This window comes from Mytilus galloprovincialis, chromosome 12 (genome assembly GCF_965363235.1).
Source record: "Mytilus galloprovincialis chromosome 12, xbMytGall1.hap1.1, whole genome shotgun sequence".
Lineage (NCBI taxonomy): Eukaryota > Metazoa > Mollusca > Bivalvia > Mytilida > Mytilidae > Mytilus > Mytilus galloprovincialis.
This window is the reverse complement of record NC_134849.1, coordinates 48,114,463-48,139,578: the sequence shown is the minus strand read 5'-3', so window position 1 is coordinate 48,139,578 and position 25,116 is coordinate 48,114,463. Positions and strand designations below refer to the sequence as shown.

General features: G+C 33.2%; 1 protein-coding gene across 2 annotated transcripts; it reads left to right on the top strand.

Annotated features, from left to right (window-relative positions):
- Nucleotides 1-5,672: 5,672 nt before the first annotated feature.
- On the top strand, nt 5,673-20,306 carry LOC143054034 (uncharacterized). 2 transcript variants are annotated; one of them, XM_076226886.1, is made up of 5 exons: nt 5,673-5,926; nt 14,244-14,735; nt 15,596-15,683; nt 17,751-17,944; nt 18,572-20,306. In XM_076226886.1, the coding sequence occupies exons 2-5, from the start codon at nt 14,288-14,290 to the stop codon at nt 18,844-18,846; spliced, it is 1,005 nt and encodes a 334-aa protein (XP_076083001.1). In that variant the 5' UTR covers nt 5,673-5,926; nt 14,244-14,287; the 3' UTR covers nt 18,847-20,306. The 2 variants fall into 2 exon arrangements, with proteins under 2 accessions (XP_076083001.1, XP_076082999.1); XM_076226884.1 differs by lacking the exon at nt 5,673-5,926 and adding an exon at nt 11,298-11,470.
- The last annotated feature ends 4,810 nt before the right edge of the window (nt 20,307-25,116 follow it).

Genomic DNA, 25,116 nt, shown 5'->3' with positions numbered 1-25,116 from the left:
TTTCAGCGTATAACTGCGTTTTGCCTTTAGTCCTGAACATTCATGAAATATTAGCCACTGGATGATAAGTGACAACATCGCGTCTGTCTTCCAAACATGTGTACTGTTCAATCGTCATTATAAAATCCACAATATATATGTTGCAAAATTTTACATTTATTTTCTTGATATAATACAAAGCCTTTTTTCTAGATTTATTCAACATTACTTTTTAAAAACATTGTAGCATCATTTTTTAAGCAAATCTCGATATTCCACTTTGACAATTTGCTGAAAGTGTACTGTAACAAATAAAAAATAAATGTGAATCTTGTCGAGCCTATTTAAACGTACTTCAATATAACGTCATTGATTACATGTTTATCGTGAAACTCGTGCTTAAAAATTCCCGCGGAAATGTGTGTACTCGTGGTTTACGTAAGTAACGTATCGGACGTAAGTGTATTTTTAAACACTATTTTTCTCTGTTTGATTATATTAAAATCAGGGCCGTAACTACCTATGAGGCAACTGCCTCCCCTGAATTTTCTACACCAAATTTTTTTTTAAGTAATACAATAAAATATTGAAAATATGTACACGAAGAAATTGAATTTATATTATAAACAACACAAGTTTACAGTTTTAACAGTGTTATCATGATACGTGGTATGTCTGTCATTTTTCGGATTTTTGATCGAAAGTGAACCGTTTCAGTTACTTTTTTTTTTTTCGTGTGGCCGTATGTTTGTTATTCAGTATTGAGGGGGTCAGTATTCGTACGAGAACACATATGAAACTTTGCTTTCGATAATTTTGAATAAAAACTTAACTACTCACATTTCTTTGGGGGCTCAATTAAGCAGAGGAAGTTCCTTTTGTATTGTGAATCTTTTATTTTGGCCACGAGCATCACTGAAGAGACATGAATTGTCGAAATGCGCATCTGGTGCAACAAAATTGGTACCGTTGATTTTATTACTACCACTGGGTCGATGCCTCTGCTGGTGGACTATTAGTCCCCGAGGGTATCACCAGCCCAGTAGCCAGTACCTCGGTACTGGCATGAAAATACGGATTTTTTGTGTTATTAAAATTTGCTGTTACAAAATATTAGAAATTATTATAAATTAAGGAATGTATCTCCCTCATGCAAAGCTCTGATTCCTTTCACGAATTTGGTTATACTTTTTGGACCTTTTGGATTATAGCTCTTCAACTTTTATATATGCTTTGGATTTCAAATATTTTGGCCACGAGCATCACTGAAGAGACATGAATTGTCGAAATGCGCATCTGGTGCAACAAAATTGGTACCGTTGATTTTATTTTAAGATATCGGAAATTTGTTACAGGCTGAATCAGCTGTTGGATCGTATTTTAAATAAAATTGAGAAAGGAAATGGTGAATATGTCAAAGCGACAACCACCCGACCATAGAGCAAACAACAGCCGAAGGCAACCAATGGGTCTTCAATGTAGCGAGAATTCCCGCACCCGTAGGTGTCCTTCAGCTGGCCCCTAAAATATGCATAATAGTACAGTGATAATGGACGTCATACTAAACTCCGAATTATACACAAGAAACTAAAATTTAAAATCATACAAGACTAACAAAGGCCAGAGGCTCCTGACTTGGGACAGGCGCAAAATTGCGGCGGGGTTAAACATGTTTATGAGATCTCAACCCTCCCCCTATACCTCTAGCCAATGTAGAAAAGTAAAAGAATAACAATACGCACATTAAAATTCAGTTCAAGAGAAGTCCGAGTCTGATGTCAAAAGATGTAACAAAAGAAAATAAATAAAATGAAAATAATACATAAATAACAACAGACTACTAGCAGTTAACTGACATGCCAGCTCCAGACCTCAATTAAACTGATTGAAAGATTATGTCTTCATCATATGAATATCAGGTACAATCCCTCCCGTTAGGGGTTTAGTATCATACTATCATAAAATATATGAGAAGAACATAACCCGTGTCATGCCAACAACTGTTTTTTTAGAAATAAATATGTTTAGTTCCGATGCAAAGACCCTATCAGTGAATCAATGTTAAAGCCAAAATATGCAATCTTTAATGACCTGACCACAGTATCGTAACTATATCCCCTTTTAATAAGTCTATTTAAAGGTTTTGTTAGTTTCTGAGGAGAATACTGACATTTTTGTGCTTTATAAAGAATATTTCCATAAAATTTTGGATGTGAAATACCTGAACGTATAAGATGTCTGCATGTTGAGTTATATTTACGAATTATTTCCTTATACCGGTGATAAAATTTAGTAAATGTTTTGACCAGTTTGTGATATCGAAAACCCTGGTGTAATAATTTTTCAGTAATACATAAATTTCTCTCGCTAAAATCTAATACATTGTTACATACACGAGCGAATCGTACAAGTTGAGATATATAAACACCATAAGATGGTGACAAGGGAACGTCACCATCTAAAAATGGATAATTAACAATAGGAAATGAAAAATCATCTCTTTTATCATAAATTTTTGTATTAAGCTTCCCGTTTATGATATAGATATCAAGATCGAGGAAAGGGCAGTGGTCATTGTTATCATTAGCTTTATTTAAAGTAAGTTCTACAGGATAAATTTCTTTAGTATACATACTGAAGTCGTCATTATTTAGAGCCAATATATCATCCAAATATCTAAAAGTATTGTTAAATTTTTGTATCAAATGTTGTTTTGATGGGTCTTTGCTAATTTTAGTCATAAATTGTAACTCATAACAATACAAAAACAGGTCCGCAATCAGTGGTGCACAGTTAGTCCCCATTGGAATTCCAATAACTTGACGATATACGGAATCTCCAAAGCGAACAAAAATGTTATCAAGTAAAAATTCAAGTGCATAAATAGTATCAAAGCATGTCCAATTGACATAGTTCTTTTGTTTATTGTTACTAAAAAATGATCTAAAAGAGTTTGAACATATGTACTCGCATTCCGACTTTTTAAATGCCCAGTTAATTAGGGATGTGAATTTTTTCTTAATAAGAATATGAGGCAAAGTGGTATATAGGGTAGAAAAATCAAAACTTTGAACAGATTCAAAATCACCAATATATGCATGCAATTTATCAAGTACTTCCAACGAGTTTTTGACACTCCAAAAGTAATTAATTCCACTATTTTCAAAGGCCTTATTTGAACAATTTATTATCAGGTTTTTTATTGTACCAAGTGTACTAGTAAGTAAAACAGACAATTTAGTAGTTGAACAATGGCTGGAAGATGAAATAAATCTATATTTGTAAGGTTTTTTGTGCAGCTTCGGAAGCCAGTACATAGTTGGGACTTTCATTGTGTTTGGTTCTGCTTGTAAAGAAGTAGCTAAAAGTTTATGTTTGTTACAGATGTCGTTTTCTGAAAATGAAGTCAGTTGGAATGTTGGTGAATTCGTGATTTCCTTTTGCAGAACCTCTATATAAAATTTACGTCAAACAATAATGATATTATTCGCAGCTTTATCAGCCGGGACAAAAACAAATTCCTTGGCTAGTTCTGTTAGTTTATTTTTGATACGCGAAATAGGGTTTTTATAGTTTTTGTTGAGGGTAAAATGTTCTTTAAAATGTTGTATTCGAATATCAACTATCTTCATTACTGAATTAAAAAAAGAGTCCAAAGATTTTTTGTCAGCTTTTTCCCGTTTTACCCATTTCAAACAGTAGGCGCGGAGTGAGTCGTTGATGATATTACGACACTCATTCCAGTTAATAGTTGACGGGGGACGATATTTAGGTCCTTTACTGAGGAATGATTTTAACTCTCGGTCGCGAACGATGTTAAGGTCTCCTGTTATAACATGGGAAATTGGTCCATAGGTGTATTCTGAATTACTGCAATTACACGACATAGGTGTATTTTCAGTGATATTTATATCTTTACACAATTGGCTATAATTAAACACATATTTTCGGGTAGATTTCTTGTAAATATAACAAATGAGAGGGAGTTCAGTATTATCAAAATATCCAGGAATTTGGTCTTTAACAGAATGGTCGTTAAAAATACCGGCAATATTTACAAAATCAAAACCTTTATTGACATACTTTATTTTAATAAAATGTTTTTTATGATCTTCAGGGCGATCAATTTTTGGAAACAGTTTAGAATAACAATATGCCATTATAATTTGGACAATTTCATACTTAGGACTGTAATATGAAATTGTGTTGCAATCCTCTAAAATTTTATTTAATTTATTTATAGGTAAAGAACAAAGCTTGGTTAACAGATAATGTCTCCCAATCGTACGAGAACATAGTTTATGGTCAATGCCTTAGTAGGTAAACACTCTCATTCGTTGTAGCAGGAACTTTCTATACTAAGTATATACTAGACTAGTATAGAAAGTCCCTGGTTGTAGTTATATACATGTCTGTTCAGCTTTCAACAATATTGAAATGCAAGATTCTAGATAAAAAAAATTATCTTGCGTTCTATTATCTTGCTTTATATGTTTTTTGAACTTACCAGTTTCTAAATAAAATATCTTTAAATACAGATAAACATTGTTTGCATGAAAATTGCTCCAAGGATCCAGCAAAACTGATCGTTCTTAAAGTAAGGAAATCAAAGGAACACGGATAATTTTTAGCCACATCATTTGAGAAAAAAATCCGCGGTCACAATGTATTTAATGTTTACAATTATAGGTCGAAGTACGGCATTCACGACGGAGCCTTGGCTCACCCCGAACAGCAATCTCAGCTTGTTTTTGCATAAGTTTGAGTTGCTTCCAGGTTCAAGCAATACTGATGTTTCCTAAAGTAAGGAAATCGAAGAGAAACGGGTCATTTTTAGCCAATGACTGAGGGAAAAAAATCGGCGGGGGACCCCAAACCCCCCTATCTTGGGGACCTCAATCGGCAGCCCCCAAACCCCTGCCTCCCCTGAATTCGAACACTAGTTACGGCCCTGAAAATCGTGTATTATTTACGATATTATTTTTTTTAAAATAAACTTGATTTAGAAAAGAATGTTGTTTTACTGGATAAAACAAAGACTCTTTTAACTTTTATTGTAGAAATGAAATACGTGCTCCCTTTACGTTCGTTCGTACCTTTCGTCAATTTGTAAGAAAGCTCTACAAAGCGTATACCTACCCAATGAAACTGTAGATATGAATCATGCCATTCTACGCGTAATAACTGTACCATGCACGTGTAGGTTTCAAATAGCAACATCATGACAAATACATGATATATATGTGCACTCGTGATTGTGAAATTGTTCACAGAGAGTTTGATCAATTATGATTGTTACTCCTCGAAAATACATTGTCAACATTGGCACGGGGTAGCAATCTACTCTATCACCCTCTCAGCTGCATGGCAATGCTATTCATATAATATTGATATCTTTCGGTTGTCTTTAATATAGGAATATTGCCTTGCTGAAATTAAACATAAAACAAAATTAAACATTGGTCAATAACAAGGATATGCCTCGGGTTTAAATATTCATAGGACATTACCAAATATTGTCTAACCTCTAAATTAATTCTTCTTACATCATATGAGTACTAATCTTATTTTTCTCAATCATTCGCCCGTAGAGGCAAAGGAAATGGAAATAAAATCTCACGAGGCATGACCGGTGGGAAAATAAGAAAACAATAGATTTAACTGGTTAAGATTAATATTAATATTGACATGACTAGAGGCGGGAATTAGCAGACGACAATTATGTATACATTTCATTTAATTCAATAACAAAACAAACAAAATAGCGTTTGTTGAAAAGGAAAAATAGTATAAAAAAAGAGATTTAATATAAACGGACATAAATCAGGTGAAGCAGTTCAATCTGTTGGTTGGTCATTTTATCGCAATTCAATATTTCATGGATACTGAGACGGAATACATCAATAACGTCGACACCTTGCACATATCAAAACCTGTATTTTTCAAGGTAAGGAATAGTAATGTGATTACAAATATCGTTTCGGAGATCTTTTCGGAAAAATGTATACTGGGTGACAAAATTTACATGCAGCTCTCGTTAAATGAACATTTATAGATTGACATGACACTGTGTGTAACATTGAAGTTAGATTTCATTTATATAGGGTAACATATTTGTTAATAGTTTCAAATTACACAAGACATTCACAGATACCTATATATATATTTTCATGGTATTTAGATTTTGAATGAATACCCCGTTAAAGTGTAATAAAACGAATTTCTTTTACAGATTGGAAATTATTGCACATATGCATACCTATATACCTCTATGCACGTTGTTTTACATTTATTACGAATATTTAACGTATTATTGACACATAATATTTCATTCAGTGATTGTTAAGCAAGCTAGTTAACTTTTGAGTTTGTTGCCGAAGTTTGACAGATTGTGACATTGGTAAACAATGTACCAAGTACATAAACATATTCAACACTTTTGTATATGGGGTGGCATAGTACCAATGTGACCAATATGACGTGATACAAAGAAAAACACACACTGTCCTTATCCTTAACAACAACAAACTGAACACTTTAGTACTGATCGGAGAGTACCCGCAGTGACCGACTGTTAGTTCAAAGTCAATAACAACAAATAAAAAAAATCATGTATTTAAGACTAGAATATCAATCAGTGCATATCCAACGTGCAATGGATTTAGTATAAAAACGTAATGCATTTATAGTAAGGGAAAAGTATGACCTTGTGTTCCTTGTTTAAATTTACGGTCAGCCTGATATTATTCCCATTGTTCCAGGCTATATAATAGTAGTATTAATCGTCATTTATAAGTTGTGCAAAGCAAATGTCCAGATAACCCCAGGATATCATATGTTGATGCAATACACATCTGTACTGTTAATGATGAAGTAGATAACTAAGGTCAAACTAATATAACAATTGCTGGAAGACTTTAAAGATGTAGATGAAATATGAACAACATACAATAAGGTATATTCCTGCATCTGTCTAGCAGCCTTAAAATCGGAGGTTTATTTCAGGAGTTTTACATTTTGTTTTAGTTTAGTAAATTCAGAGTACCTGAAAATTGTTGTGGCATACAGTAGATAGTGCAAGCATGGTAAGGTTTACATGTGTCTTAGTTCTGGTATAGAGTTAACTCCCTTGTCTTTGTATGAAACCTATTGAAAATCTAGTAACTGCTAGTTATATATTCTGAACATAACACCTCTTAAGCACCAAGAGAAAAGAAAAGAAATAAATTGAGTAATTTACTTTTCAAAATTTATTTAACTTTTTAAGAAAAGTATATATTACATAACCAGATTTGTGTTGTAATAAGCTTTGTCCTGTCAGTCTTTTATTTTGCTTAACACTATATGACATGCTTTTGTTACATCGTGTATTTTTCGAATAATATATATATGTATTGGCTTGCTAAGACTTCAGCAGCTTTTGGATTGTTTGCTTTTTACAATGGGTATTGCACAAGGCCGTTTTCCCCTTATAAAGTTATTATCTTGATGTAGGAAAAATCTGTTAGTTCAAGAGTGTGCTAGGCATGACTCTTTTAGGTCTTTTGAATTGCTGGAAGTTGTTTGGTTTTCTCTATTGAAGCTATGCACAACAATTCTATGCTGGTTAATTTAGAAGTTGCCATACGGTGTGTATATTGCATGACTTGTTGATGTCTAGTTTTTAGTTTACTTAGGTTGCTGTTTCCCTGAAGATAACCTCACAGCTTATGTATTCGTATTAGATTTGTTTATGGACGTTTTCTTTGCATTGTCTCTCTTAATCAAAGTAACAATCACACAGCCAGAACATACCATTCCGAAGATAGTAATTTTAAATGCGAAAATAATAGTACAAAGATAAACATAAATATATGATGTATCCAAGGAATTATACATTTAATATGGTTATACACTATTATTCCCCAATTAACTTACACATACTTTATGTTAAATGTCAAACTATTTTACAGACGACATTATAAAACCGATTTTGTTATGGTGTCATAAGAAATGTTTCCTTGCTTGAAACTTCACAGGGCACTTGTGTTTTTTATGTAAGGGATATGATATCGTTGTAAACAGTTATCATGTCACGACATTTGAAGTTGGTCTAAGTAATAGTTAGGATTGATGAATCTATTAGGTATAGTTAGTTATACTGTATTGCTAAGGTGACTCTACTTGACAAGCGACGTTATAGGAGTCAACGAGTCACTGATCTTCTCCTGGAAAAGTTCTTTTGTTCATGTATAACAAGATAGAAGTGTACATTCATAGTAAAAGGTAGGTTAACTTTGATATTCCCCTTTTTCACTGCATGGTCTTATTTTGAGAATGCGTTTTACCCCCGGTTTTACCTTACTTGGTACCCCCAAGCAAATACCCCCCTAAATAACACAATAATATACATATCCCCATCATATAACAAGCAAGTACAAATACTGGTAATAAATGTATATCAAAATGTCTATAATAAAATTATGGCTAAAAACAGAAGAAATTATCACTAGGAGGGTGGGTGGGAAATCTAGCAAAATTGTTAGCGTGCACCCATGAGCAAAACAATTTTTTGAAGCATGGTTCACTCAAATGAGGCTTGAAAAATCGGGTTTTGTAAAATGTACGAGAGAAAGCGCGGTAAATTCAGAACTACGGATTAATAAAACATATTTACGATATAAATTCTGTATAATTTTTTATACGCCCGGGACGGGACGTATTATGGTATACCGTTGTCCGTCCGTCCGTCCGTCCCAATCGTAACTACTCGGCCATTCTCGCTACGCAGTACAATAGCCTCGTATGCACTACGGAGAAATTCTTCTTAAATTGTTGGCCGGAATTGTAGTGATCCGCGACACAAAGAAGTTCTATCCTCCAGGTGGCGCTATAATTTGGTTACATATCACAGAGTAATCAAGAACTTTAACTCTGCCAAATATTTTGGCGCGAAAGAAGGAGCAAAGTAAATAAGTAATGGTAAAAAATTTGTACCATTCCAGTCGAAAAAATATAAAATTCAATCGGATCGGAAAATTTTCCGGACAGGAGCAAGTTAAATCAGTAGTGGTAAAAAAAATGTACCAGTCCAGTCGAAAAAATATAATTTTGAATCGAATCGGAAAATTTTCCGGACAATGATTCCTCCGCCTAATGCATACGAGGTTATTTCTTCGTGCAACCAGAAAGGCCGAGTTGTTCCGATTGCGTCCGTCCGTCGTCCACACTTCGGACAATAACTCAAAAACACTTTCACCAATTTCCAAGAAACTTTGGTGAATTGCTTATATCTATTGACGTAAGCTCCCGTTCGTTTTTTTTTAATTTCAGATTTTAAGTTTTGGATTTATGGGGCTTTATTCATAAAAAAGGGGGGATTTTCAACACTTCGGACAATAACTCAAAAAGGCTTTCACCAATGTCCATGAAACTTTGGTGAATTGTTTATATCTATTGACGTAAGCTCCCGTTCGTTTTTTTTTAATTTCAGATTTTAAGTTTTGGATTTATGGGGCTTTATTCATAAAAAAGGGGGGATTTTTAACACTTCGGACAATAACTCAAAAAGGCTTTCACCAATGTCCATGAAACTTTGGTGAATTGTTTATATCTATTGATGTAAGCTCCCTTTCGGTTTTTTTTAATTTCAGATTTTAAGTTTTGGATTTATGGGGCTTTATTCATAAAAAAAGGGGGATTTTTAACACTTCGGACAATAACTCAAAAAGGCTTTCACCAATGTCCATGAAACTTTGGTGAATTGTTTATATCTATTGATGTAAGCTCCCTTTCAATTTTTATTAATTTCAGATTTTAAGTTTTGGATTTATGGGGCTTTATTCATAAAAAAAAGGGGGATTTTTAACACTTCGGACAATAACTCAAAAAGGCTTTCACCAATGTCCATGAAACTTTGGTGAATTGTTTATATCTATTGATATAAGCTCCCTTTCAATTTTTATTAATTTCAGATTTTAAGTTTTGGATTTATGGGGCTTTATTCATAAAAAAGGGGGGGATTTTTAACACTTCGGACAATAACTCAAAAAGGCTTTCACCAATGTCCATGAAACTTTGGTGAATTGTTTATATCTATTGATGTAAGCTCCCTTTCAATTTTTATTAATTTCAGATTTTAAGTTTTGGATTTATGGGGCTTTATTCATAAAAAAAGGGGGATTTTTAACACTTCGGACAATAACTCAAAAAGGCTTTCACCAATGTCCATGAAACTTTGGTGAATTGTTTATATCTATTGATGTAAGCTCCCTTTCAATTTTTATTAATTTCAGATTTTAAGTTTTGGATTTATGGGGCTTTATTCATAAAAAAAGGGGGATTTTTAACACTTCGGACAATAACTCAAAAAGGCTTTCACCAATGTCCATGAAACTTTGGTGAATTGTTTATATCTATTGATGTAAGCTCCCTTTCAACTTTTATAAATTTCAGATTTTACATTTCCGTGTTATGAATTTTTATGCTTAAAAAAGGGGGGATTTTCCAATTTTGGGACAATACATTTAAAGCATAAAAGACAAGTTAAAAGAGCAACGGGCGTATCATGCGCTAAAGCGCAGCCCTTTATTTTTATTATTTCACCCGCCCTTTGATTTTTCAGCTGCATTCAGCGACTATAAGTTTGACGAATGAATCATATACGTTTACCGGTAGGTATACTCTTTAGGTATAAAAAAAAATTTGTCTGTCTTAACTTGGACAGGACTTAATATTTAAAAAGTTGTAATTAAAATGAAATACCCTAGAATACAAAACTTTTTATTCATTTGAATTTTCAAAGTCTTGCACTTATTTTTTTGTGCAGAAATTACAAAAACAAATTTTCAAGTTAGATGGAGATAACTGTTCTATAGTTTACATTGCACATATAAATAAATAAAAAAGGATTATAGTTTTACTTTGAAATACGCATTATTTCCTGTCCCTAACACTTTTACAGCCTCCGTTGTATTTCTTCCTGTGAAACAATATGCACAACGACATTCTCAACAGTTTAAAGTAAAAGCATATCAGACTCAACGAGTTGCCTCCAGATAGTGATTGGCGACATTTTAAAGTATCAAATGAAATTAGGAGTTTAAGTCGTAAGTTTTGTCAACAAACACTATTATAGCAGGGACATACTGATCATATGAACCGTTAAACATTCGATCTGATATTCACCGAATGACATACAAATGGCCTTATCAGAAATGATTCACTAGATATTGAAATTAAAGTAATTTACTATAGAACGTGATGTGTATTTACAATGTACAATGGGAAAACGGTCACGTGTTATGAAAACTATTCAGTAATTTTAAAACCTTGTATTTTTATTACGACTTTTTAAACTTCTTAACACGTCAACAAAATCGTGTTCAATGATGGAAAACGAGTATACACGTAAAAAGTTATGTAAGAAACCTAAAAAATGTTATTGTGAATAGCATTAAATTTGCAAATAGATACAAAGTTTTAACTATCAGAATGAAAGACACGAAGAAAGGTAAGAACAGATATATTATGCCTATGTTACTTATAAAATTTTGATATACAAATGTCTTGACACATTGAAATGCAAACGGTTTTAAAATCAGTCTACAGTACGTTATGATTTGTTTGAAGAAATAATTTCCAACTAGTTTAAATCTAGTTGCATTTTGTGCATTTGTAGCCATTAGTAGGTGCCTGTCATTTATCTTCCATAAAGTAATTTCTCGTTTATTCAGTTAACATCAGCTGGTGTTTTGAAAACAAAAATGCTGCTACCTTTGGTAACTTTAACTTCTGGTTGTATATACTTTTCAATAAGGTTAAGAGAAATGACTGAATCCCAGTGACTTAACCGCAGGACTCCAACCTAAACATATATCGAATGTTTAGTTGAAGAATTGTGCTTGGTTGAAAACCAAATCTTTCAGTCTGACAGTTTCCTTGATGTCTGCAGCATGCTTTGTTAGTCTATGTCATTTTCACTGAACTAGTACACATTGTTGTTCAGGAACCAGATGAAGCTGGCATCCGGGTGCTGGACTTTCTCGCTGCGTTGAAGACCCATTGGCGACCTTCGGCTGTTTTCGGCTCTTTGGTCAGGTTGTTGTCGCATTTCCCACTTCCATTTTCAATTTGATTAAAGTTGATAAAATATTGTTCTTGTTTTGATTGAAGACTATTGATTTATTCATGAATAGAAAAAAATTAGAAGTAAGACTTTACTTTTGGTTGCAGAATGTCAACCTGGAGACCAGATACCAACATGTGGCCGGAGAGTGTTTATGTAAGAGATAAATTTGTCCTGGTAAAATATGTCTGGGCGGACACATATAACTAGTAGAAAAAGTCCATGGTTACAAAATTTACTAGTATTTTTTGTCCGATGTTAGTAATTTATGTTCCCAGACTAATTTTCCTAGGAGTACTAGTCCATGTCATTAATATATATTCCTAGGTAAAAACGTCCATGCTCTGAGCGTCCATGTCCTCTATATAAGAAAAATATTAATGAATCAAATCATTTAACTTTAACAATGGAAACTTATTAGAGTTGTTTATTTATATTTTTAATAAAATGTATGTCCCCAGACTAATTTTCCTAGGGAATCATGTCCATGTCATTAATATTCCTAGGTAAAATCGTCCATGCCCTTTATTTTGTAATGTAAATAAAAATGTAATATTTTGATATTGTTATATAGAGTTGTGTATCAATTCTTTTAATAAAGTTAATGTTCCCAGACTAATTTTCCTAGGTAAAATTGTCCATGTCCTTTATTTTAAAAGGAATGTTTTAATGAAACAAATTATTTACATGGAAATGCAATTTTGATGTTTTAATATATTGTTCGGATCAAGAGCTCGGGCATTAAAAATTTAATGACATGAATGTCCCCGGACTAATTTTCCTAGGAAATCATGTCCATGTTAATAATATTGCTACTGCCTAGGTAAAATGTCAGACCTTTTTTTCAAAAGATTAATAAAAATTTCATGTTTCAATATTCAGTTTTACAGTTGTATATGAATATGTCCCCAGACTTATTTTCTTAGAAAATCGTGTCCATGTCAATAACATTCCTAGGTAAAATTGTCCATGCCCTTTATTTTAAAATATCAATATAAATGTTATGTTTCAATATTCAGTTATAGAGTCCCTATAGAGGTGTGTATTATATTTTAATAAAATATGTCCCCAGACTTATTTTCCTAGGACATCGTGTCCATGTCATTAACATTCCTAGGTTACAAAGTCACCTTTCTTTATTTTAAATGGGAAAAAATAATGAAACTTTCAAATCTTAACTAAAAATATGATTCTGTTTTAATTTTCAATAATTGTTATAGAATAATAAAAAATACTAGTATAACATATTAGGACAATTTTTCCTAGGAAAATATGTGCCAGACATATTTTACTACCTATGGACTTATTTTCCTAGGAAAAATTGTCCTGGGACTTACATTCCTAGTAAAATAATGATCATGGACTTGATTTCCTAGGGAAAAAAGTCTGGCGGACAGATTTTACTACCGGACCAAATTTACTGTTACATTTACTCTCGTCTATGCTACATTAAACTAAAATTCTAGCGAAGCTCATATTAGTAAAAGGACTTTTAAGTAGTTGCTATATTTGTCACTGCATATCAGTGAACTGTAAGCGAAGCAACAATATTTAAATGAAGTCAGTATTTAATTGATTGAATGATTTGTCGTTTGCTTAACATTTAGTGGATAATATTTCATAGCACGAGAAAAACAACAAATAAATAAAAAAAGACCAGATGGTTTTAAAAGGTACTGGAACGCAGCTTGGCATATTTGGAATTCCACTAGAATATGCGGGTATGTTAGATAGGGACATACATTTGTCTTTCAGTAATTTACCTCAGAGAGTTGTTGGAATGGTTCTTTACATCGGATTTAACAGACGTGGCTGCGTATTCATACATGCCCCATACTCATTTTATAAGGAAGTTACTGCCGGAACGAGAAAAGCAGTTGACCATATTTCGATATATCATTCAACCTTTTGTATCTAGTCAATAGTCGGTCACAGTTGTATCTAGTCAATAGTCGGTCACAGGTTTCATCTTACTCTATTTGGTGCATCAATACAGTGTTTGTGTTTATAAGCACACACATGTGTTCCTGATCTTTTCCAAAAAATTGAAAGGCAAAACATAGCGATATAGAGGAATACTTATTATAATGTAGCTGCCCGCTTTAAAGTCAAATAGGAGGAACGTATTTATAAACTTTTTATTTTCTTATGTTTGCAGATGACAATTCCCCTAACACATTAAAAGTACCAGATGAAAAAGAAATGCCTTCAGCAACAGTTCGGCGTAGTAATTCTCAGAGACTAACACCAAAGTTGAAACGGGGCACCAATGTTGGTAGATCAAACAGCTTTAATCTCCTTGCTCGTCCGGTTCGACCCGGAGATAGACTAAATATAGAAAGGCTAAACGCATTTACTCCTCACGAAAATGGACGAGATCTCGTTTCCGAAGCTTCACGAGAAATTTTGTTAAATGCTATGAAAATGGAATCGCACGTGCACGACATCTTCTTTCCTGGAGAAGACCGGGATCCAGTATTAGACTATGTAGATACACGAGGATTTCCAGTTGAGAAACTCGCGACTGCATTAGTAGCACAGGCAATATCAAGAATTAAAGATACTCATAGATTTCACCAAATGATTGATAAAACAGCTTTAGATGATGTTTTGAGAGATATTTATAATAGCTTACACTGGAAAAAGCTAGGTAAGCAACATTGTAATATTGTATTTAATAGGGACGACACATAGTCTAAGTAATTAGATCTATGACGTCTTGAAAGGCAATATTGCTTTTGCTTAACGCCTTCCTCTTTGAAAGCTCTTTGAATTTTGTTTTTGCGTCGCGCATTCCTCTTGCATATCCTATAATAAAGTTAGCTATAAAAAAGCTCATCAATAAATATTTAACATCCAAAAGATAAAAAAAAAAAAACTGCTTGATGTGTGCCAAAATAACAAAAAAGAAAAACAAATAAGATAGAAAGCAACCAACGACAATCACTACATTATAGACTCCTGCTTTGAGACAGGCACACCAGCATGTTCAGTTGTTTTTTGAGGGCTCAATTCCACTGTAACATGGAACAGTGTTGTTAGTTTAAGAAGGGCTTCTCTGATAAGTTAATGATACTTACACTTGGTATGCTGTTGTGGAACATATATCTAAAGCATAATCTTATATTCATGTAAACGTGTTAGCCTAGTACCTTCAGTCATGAGTTTTATTTACTATTTTGTGTATTTTATATGTTAGATGTATGATAGTCATTTCCGTTTCAACATTTGTATTACACATAAAATATAAACCCGGCATATATCTGTGTCAACATTTAATGAGAGAATTACTTGCGTTCTTTGCGTCAACCAATGCAAATCTTTCGAAAACGTTTGAAGACAGGATGCATTGCTTTGACTATTAAAATTGAATTTTAAACGCACAATGCCGATGATTTGTCTAGGTAAACAAGTGGTTTGGATAGTCTAAAAAAAAAAGACTCACCAGAGACTCTCGACATCTTCAGCAAATTGAACAAAAACTGTAAAAGTGCTTGTTTATTTTTCCAGGGTTTACATTATATACTTTGTGTTATCCTGATGTAGTTAGAGATAGTAAAACTGGTGTATGTTTGAGAGATTTTATAGAAGATAACGGGTAAGCTCTTTACAAACGTTTACCTAGTACCGTTTATATTAGACTATTCACCACTTATATAACGGTAGATTAACAAATTGATAAAACAAAAACAGCAATGAATTAAAAAATATCTAATTCATAAGCAAAACCTTTTCTATAAAGAACGCATAGAAGAAACAGCAAGCTTAAATAAGGCGTATACTTTTCATGGCCTCTTTGTACATGTATATTTATGTTATTAAAACTACTCGTTTACATAATTATTATTTCTACTGGTCCTAGTTTTTAACCTTTTTAAAAGTTTGAAATTTTGATTATTGTTAAAGTTTCAAAATAGGTAAATAAAGCTTATTGATTGGAACAAGGATTAAATTAATAAAGGCAATTTACATGAAATGTATTTGAAGAGTAACACTATCGGTCCATGTAATCATTTGAAGCGTGAGAACAATCTTTAATATTGTTGAAAACAATGTTTTGATGTGATTTGTTTCATTTCACTCATAACGATCTCTTGTAGTTTGTTTTTATACTTAAATAGTCTATAAATTAATAAACGTAAAAGATTATATATATTTTATTACACCTATTCAGGGCCCACAGGGGGCATATAGGGAATAGAAGTATCAGGAAAAAGAACATTGATTAGCATAGATACATGGAATTTACATACACAATACGATACAGTTAGACTGTAAAAAAAACTTGTTTTATTGGAAATAATATATCAAAATGAGAAATAAATACATCTAACTCATATTGACTGGAATAAATTTTAAGAACCAGATTGCTTCACAGCTTAGAATGAAATTCAAAACAGTGTGGCTGTGGCCATTGATTGACACATTAAATTCATCCATTGACTGGGACAATTTACGTGAACGTTTGTCTGTAACGACCGCTGTTCATGACGTACTTACGATAGACATTTAAACTGCGGGGCCACCAAAGGTTTCTTAACGCCTTTAATTATAAAATAATTCGAAAAATTAATCAGGAATAACCGTTATGTTTTGATTTATATAATTGATATAAATCAAAACATCGTGTTATTTCTGATTAATTTTTCGAATTACTTTATTAAGGTGTTGAGAACCTTTGGTGACCCCATAGTTTAAGTGTCTTTAAAAAGTACATAGTGAGCAGTGGTTGTTACATACAAACGTTCACCTAAATTGTCCCAGTCAATGGATGAATTTAATGTGTCAATCAATGGCCACAGCCACACTGTTTTGAATTTCATTCTAATAAATACTTGAATGTTTGCTGATTGTTAAGTATATGTGAGGGAGGATAGGAACAACCCCAAATAAAAAAATATATCAAAACCTCAATGCTGGTAAAGTCATAACAGAGACTTTCAGAATTAGCGAAAATAAAGATACGGTGATGTGGTGATTACATAAAAGACACCAAAGTAGAGGATCTAAACAATAATTACGATGCCGTATGGATGATCAAAACCATTATCGGCTGTCGTATGGTATAACTTTTAAAATGGTGAATGAATAGGGGAAAATAGATATGATTAAAAAAGAGTGGTGAAAGATGCCAGAGGAACAGTCAAACTCATAAATCAAAATACACTGACAACGCCATGGCTAAAAAGGAAAAAGACAAAACAGACAAATAACAGTACACAAGAAACAAGATAGAAAACTAAAGACTGAGCAACACGAACCCCACAAAAAACTGGGGTTGATCTCAGGTGCTCCGGAAGGGAAAGCAGATCCTGTTCCACATGTGGCACCCGTCTGGTTGCTCATGTTAGTACAAACCCGGTTAATAGTCTAATTCGGTTGGTCACATTCATGAAAAGTGAAGGGGTTGTGGTAAGAAACATATCCGATATCATCTGTAAAAGGGACAATTAACACGGTCACACATGAAGTCAGTAAATAACAAAACAGAACTATGGCACACGACAACCAAATAAAATGTTTCTGAATTGGGACAGGCGTGTTTTATGCATGATTCATTACTACTTAAACTAATGAGTTACTGTACAAAACAAGCTTGCCTGATCTTGATCTCGTAAACTTTGTCTAAAGAATAAATAAGTTCAGTTATTTATCTTTGTTTTAGGCATGTTTGGGCTGAGCGTCTTCTCGCACATATTATGGAGCCACGATGGACAAAACATTGGATGTTTAAAATTATCCGAGGACAATATTCTGATGAAGACTATAACAAGGAAATGAATGCATTGTTTGTGAAGCTTCATTTACTAGACCCTCAGACTGTCATACCAGCTTTCCAGTTTCTCTTAAACCAGAAAGGTACACATAATGCACTCAATCAATATTATTATTATTGTTAACTAAACGCTTGACTTATTGAGTTAGACGCAGAATATATATACAGCATTTCCAATTGAAAATAAAATGAGGACAAATTAAAATTTTGCGAGGATGAATCTTTTTTACATACTCACAGCTTTCTTTTAAAAATAGAATAAAGAAAAGAAGAAAAAATTACGGAGCTTTCTTTTAAAAATAGAATAAAGAAAGGAAGAAAAAAATTACGGGCAACGTACAATTTTTGACTACAATCTCGAAAAACCAGGCAAATTTAACACTGACGTTAATATCTTCAGTGTCAGTGTTTAAATGTTTTGAAAAACTGTCCACAAAGCGAAAACCGCTGAAGTGAGACATTATAAAAAATTAAGATATTATTGATACATGTATTTTATAATGAACACAGGCAGCGAGGAGACGTTATTTAATTTGTAGACTTGTAGTAAAATATAGAAATTGAGGTTTAACATCACTAATAGTATATTGGATACGCATACCTCCACAATATATAAGAGTTACATTCTTGACTGACAAAAGCTAATTTTTTTATTTAAAGTAGGGATTGATTGATCCTAAAATTTATTTCAATTATGATATTTTTTTCAGCTTTGCCAGTAGTGAATTTAGAATTAGCAACCAGGAATTATTTAGGTGGACCGTTTGATTGTGCTTTAATTGAAAATAACGTTTTATGTGCTGAAGAGAAAGAAACATTGCCAGTAAATACTTCACGACTTTCTCTTTCTGAGGTAGAAATGTATTTCGGGACTGAAGTAGACGATTTTATAGTAACTGATTGTCGGAATATTGGAGTCTGGAGTGGTAAGAGACCAGAAAACCAGAAACGATCAAAACCTTCAGAACGATGCTCGGTCATGTGAATGATGCTCTGTCATGTGAACGATGCTCTGTCATGTGAAATATGTTATTGAAATGAATAGTATTTTGTTATGTTTGAACAAAAAAGTTCTAAGATAGTAAAAACCGATATTGATGTTCTAGCATATCACGAACATATTTTTGCAAGTTTACCATTGTTCAAATTACGTAATGTCACCCCTTCATAACTTACTAGAAATAATATAAGGGTTTTGTTCATTGTTGAAGGTAACCAGTGATTATTTTTACATCATAATATTTGATCCTTGGTGGACAGTTGTCTCACTGGCAATCATGTAACACATCTTCTTATTTGTATATAGAACTGTCAGTATTCAGCTTTTCTGGAGTTATACATTTGTTGATTAGACTATTTATTTGAGGCAATATGATATTGTTAAAAAAGAACAATTAAAATCACATTTTTCTAAAGATGTACACAAACTTATGAAGGTTCAAAGGCATGTATGTGTATTTATTTAGTAGTGGTATGAACTGGTATAATGTCACATAAATGATGAAAATAAAAGCATAATGATATGTACAAAAAGTTTATTGTACAAAAACGGAAATTAAGTGGATTTCATATTCATTATTCCTCATATATAAAAAGTGCCACAATGTCAAACGAGCGGCAATTTTTTTATTTGCTAAACAACTTTGTCTTAATAATTATTTTCAAATGAATTTCGAATAAAAAAAAAATATTTATGGAAATGTGTACCATTCAATTATAAGAAAGTGTTTATTTCCGTCTCAATTTGGAAAACCAATGAAGTGAGGTTTAATACTTAGATGTAAAAACTAAAAAGCAATACATATATTCCAACAGGCCTTTTCTGTGAGTATTAAACAGTTAGAGTACATGTTCATACACTTTACATAGCTTTAACATGTCAGCTCATCTGGCCAGAAAGAGCCAAGTGAGCTTTTCTCAACACTTAGAGGTCCGTCGTCGTGCATTGATGTCTGCAAAAATCTCCCATGTAACTAGTGGGCAAATTTCAACCAAATGTTTATGCCATTTTTGTAAAATCTTTATAGACTCTGCCTTCGAAGGACTATACCTTTATATCTTTTGTGTGTGTGTGTGTGATTTGATAAAAAAAAAAAAGAAGGTAAAGATATAATATACTGTAAGAAATGATAAGCAATACAAGTTCAACGAAAAGAGAATTTTGTCACGAATTCTATTCTAGTTTTACAATACTTGAGAGGAACCATTGTTGAAAGTGCACATAGACCTAGGTGAACGACACAATCTTTTAAGAGCCTCTTGTCTTTAGAATTGAAATGTTTATTAAACTAGGGGCACTGATAACTACAAAAGAACAAATACGCTCTATGTAGGTAGCATTTCACATTTTGTCTCTTTAAAAGTGCAATTTATTGTATATATTCTTTTTTTTTCATGTTACAATTGTCTTTAAATTAATGATATTAAAAGGTGAAACTTTTTAAATGTTGTTTCATTTTTATCGTTTAGTTTCTTAATTTTATGGAATAAATTAAGGCAAGCTTAAAAATAGTTTACCTATGTTCAAATCTCAAAAAAATATTTTTATTCGACCGGCTCTAGAGCGGGAACCAGGTTGTTGGTTTGACCGCCTCTAGAGCGGAAACCAGGTTGTTGGTTTGAACTCCGACCGGGTCAAACTTAAGATTTTAGAATTGGTATATGCTGCTTCTACGCTAAACACGCGGCATTAAGAAGTAAGTACATGTATAAAGACTGATCGGTAAACTTATAGATTACTATTCTGCTATCTGAATATCAGAGACTGCAAGAATATGTTTTTTCTATGGGAGATAATTGAGGTTATGTTTTGCATTGCCTTCTTTATAAAGCTGACACAAATACCAACAAGTCTGGTAAGGAACTTACATATAGAAATCGGTTAAATGTTTGATACTTCACTGAAAGAAAATGTACTTCATCATTATTGCAGTTTATTGCAATTGTTACCATATTGTTTTATGCGCTAACACCTAAAAGTGTTTTACTTTAGGTGATGCGTAGTCGATGCAATTAGGCAAAATCTCTATCATAAGGCGTCTAGTCAAATGGAATGAGGCCACATCACTGTAGGTAAGGCGAAGCCAACGAAATTATGTCAACTCTCTCTAGGTTAGGTAAGGCGAAGCCAACGAAATTATGTCAACTCTCTCTAGGTAAGGCATACTCGTAATTAAGTTTCTATGTTTTATGTAAAGCGTAGTCGATATATGGTCAAATCGCTCTCGGTGAAGAATAGTCAATAAAATTGGTCCAATCGCTTTAGGTAAGGCGTAGTCAATGTTATGAGGCTAAATTACTCGGGTAATGTGTAGTACATGTAATGAGGCCAAATCGCTCCAAGTAAGGCGTTGTCAATGTAATAAGCCTAAATCTCTTTGGGTTAGGTGTGGTAAATGTAATTAGGCCAAATCTATCAGGTAAGGCGAAGTCCACGTCAAATCGCTCTAGGTAAGGCGTAATAACCTAAGATGTACAAATACTGAAGAGTATAAGACCAAAAGATACACAAAAAAACTGACGCCTATATTGTATTAATAGATACCCGAGGAGTAGTCCGAGATTACTCTGACGTCCAACGGCAGTATTGCCAAGCAAGCTGGGGCCGTGGGACGTCAGAACTTGTCCCATATCAAAAAGTGGATATTTGCCCGTCCAAAATAGATGCGCTGCCTCGTCGCTTCTGGTGCCAACTAACGGCCTTGGAATTATATAAATCGGGTATCAATTTGTACATTTTTCAATTATCTCTTCATTTATGTAAGCTTCACCTACCTGCCATCCTTTATTTTTTCCATATTTAGACAGTTTCCACAGTGACCCATCGATTTCTGCATTTTGACTTTCATTTTCAAAGATTGTCACGTGACCACGAGAAAAAAGTGATGATTAATGCAAATGACCATAATCTAACACCTCGTTCATTTACGATGCAAGTAATCTAAATGTCCGAGAGCTTCTGATTGTTATCGTGGTTGGCACTAAATGCTTACTGTGGATTCATTTATTTTCGTGGGTACCAATTTTCGTGGTGTGGGGAAAACTAGTATATCGTTGTTTTCACAAAATATGCATACATTCCTAAAGAAAAAAAGTAATTCGTTGCACATTTCATTTCGTGGTTCCCCTGTACCAACGAAATCCACGAAAATTAGTATCCAACGAATATTAATGAATCCACAGTAATATCAATCTCCTGTAAAGGAGGTGTAAAATCGTGTTTGTCTTCTAAATTTTTAATATCGATCTCCTATAAAGGAGGTGTAAAATCGTGTTTGTCTTCTAAATTTTTAATATCGATCTCCTATAAAGGAGGTGATAAAAGTATAATTATTTGCATATTTGAGTCTAGAAGTCGCGAAATCTCGAAGTCCATTTGAAAATAAAAGTAAAAATGTCTGGATCGATTGGTCACTATGAAAACTGTCTAAATATGAGAAAACAAAGGGTTGCATGTAGGTGAAACTTACATAAATGAAGAGATAAATGAAAAATGAACCGATTGATGCCCGATTTATATAATTCCAAGGCAGTCAGTCGGCCCTAGAAGCAACGAAGCAGCGCATCTATTTTGGACTGGCAAATATCTACTTTTTGATATGGGACGAGCTCTGACGTCCAACAACCCCAGCTTGTCTGGCAAAACAGCCGTTGGATGTCAGAATAATCTCGGACTACTCGAGGAGCAATAATACCAAAAGATACACAAACTAAAACTGAAGCCTATATTGTATAGATACTCGAGTAGCAATAAGACCAAAAGATACAGTAAAGAAAACTGACGCCTATATTGTAAAGATACTCGAGGAGCAATAATACCAAAAGATACACAAACTAAAACTGACGCCTATATTGTATAGATACTCGAGGAGCAATAAGATAAAAAGATACACAAACTAAAACTGACGCCTATATTGTATAGATATTAGAGGAGCAATAATACCAAAAGATACACAAACGAAAACTGACGCCTATATTGTATAGATACTCGGGGAGCAATAAGACCAAAAGATACACAAACGAAAACTGAAGCCTATATTGTATAGATACTTGGGGAGCAATAATACCAAAAGATACACAAACGAAAACTGACGCCTATATTGTATAGATACTCGAGGAGCAATAAGATAAAAAGATACACAAAAGAAAACTGAAGCCTATAATATATAGATACTAGAGGAGCAATAATACCAAAAGATACACAAACGAAAACTGACGCCTATATTGTATAGATACTCGAGGAACAATAAGATAAAAAGATACAGTAAAGAAAACTGACGCCTATATTATATAGATACTCGAGAAGCAATAATACCAAAAGAAACACAAACGAAAACTGACGCCTATATTGTATAGATACTCGGGGAGAAATAAGATAAAAAGATACACAAGCTAAAACTGACGCTTATATTGTATAGATACTAGAGGAGCAATAATACCAAAAGATACACAAACGAAAACTGACGCCTATATTGTATAGATACTCGAAGAGCAATAAGATAAAAAGATAAACAAACTAAAACTGACGCCTATATTGTATAAATACTAGAGGAGCAATAATACCAAAAGATACACAGACGAAAACTGACGCCTATATTGTATAGATACTCGGGGAGCAATAAGACCAAAAGATACACAAACGAAAACTGAAGCCTATATTGTATAGATACTCGGGGATCAATAATACCAAAAGATACACAAACGAAAACTGACGCCTATATTGTATAGATACTCGAGGAGCAATAAGATAAAAAGATACTCAAAAGAAAACTGACGCCTATATTGTATAGATATTCGAGGAGCAATAAGATAAAAAGATACACAAAAGAAAACTGACGCCTATATTGTATAGATACTCGAGGAGCAATAATATCAAAAGATACACAAACGAAAACTGAAGCCTATATTGTATAGATACTCGAGTAGCAATAAGACCAAAAGATACAGTAAAAAAAACTGACGCCTATATTGTATAGATACTCGAGGAGCAATAAGATAAAAAGATACACAAAAGAAAACTGACGCCTATATTGTATAGATACTCGAGGAGCAATAATACCAAAAGATACACAAACGAAAACTGAAGCCTATATTGTATAGATACTCGAGTAGCAATAAGACCAAAAGATACAGTAAAGAAAACTGACGCCTATATTGTATAGATACTCGAGGAGCAATAAGATAAAAAGATACACAAACGAAAACTGACGCCTATATTGAATAGATACTCGGGGAGCAATAAGACCAAAAGATACACAAACGAAAACTGAAGCCTATATTGTATAGATACTCGAGTAGCAATAAGACCAAAAGATACAGTAAAGAAAACTGACGCCTATATTGTATAGATACTCGAGGAGCAATAAGATAAAAAGATACACAAACGAAAACTGACGCCTATATTGTATAGATACTCGGGGAGCAATAAGACCAAAAGATACACAAACTAAAGCTGACGCCTATATTGTATAGATACTCGAGGGGCAATAAGATAAAAAGATACTCAAAAGAAAACTGACGCCTATATTGTATAGATACTCGAGGAGCAATAAGATAAAAAGATACACAAAAGAAAACTGACGCCTATATTGTATAGATACTCGAGGAGCAATAAGATAAAAAGATACACAAAAGAAAACTGACGCCTATATTGTATAGATACTCGAGGAGCAATAAGACAAAAAGATACACAAACGAAAACTGACGCCTATATTGAATAGATACTCGGCGAGCAATAAGACCAAAAGATACACAAACGAAAACTGAAGCCTATATTGTATAGATACTCGAGTAGCAATAAGACCAAAAGATACAGTAAAGAAAACTGACGCCTATATTGTATAGATACTCGAGGAGCAATAAGATAAAAAGATACACAAACTAAAACTGACGCCATTATTGTATAGATACTAGAGGAGCAATAATACCAAAAGATACACAAACGAAAACTGACGCCTATATTGTATAGATACTCGGGGAGCAATAAGATAAAAAGATACACAAAAGAAAACTGAAGCCTATTTTGTATAGATACTCGAGTAGCAATAAGACCAAAAGATACAGTAAAGAAAACTGACGCCTATATTGTATAGATACTCGAGGAGCAATAAGATAAAAAGATACACAAACTAAAACTGACGCCTATATTGTATAGATACTCGAGGAGCAATAAGATAAAAAGATACTCAAAAGAAAACTGACGCCTATATTGTATAGATACTCGAGGAGCAATAAGATAAAAAGATACACAAACTAA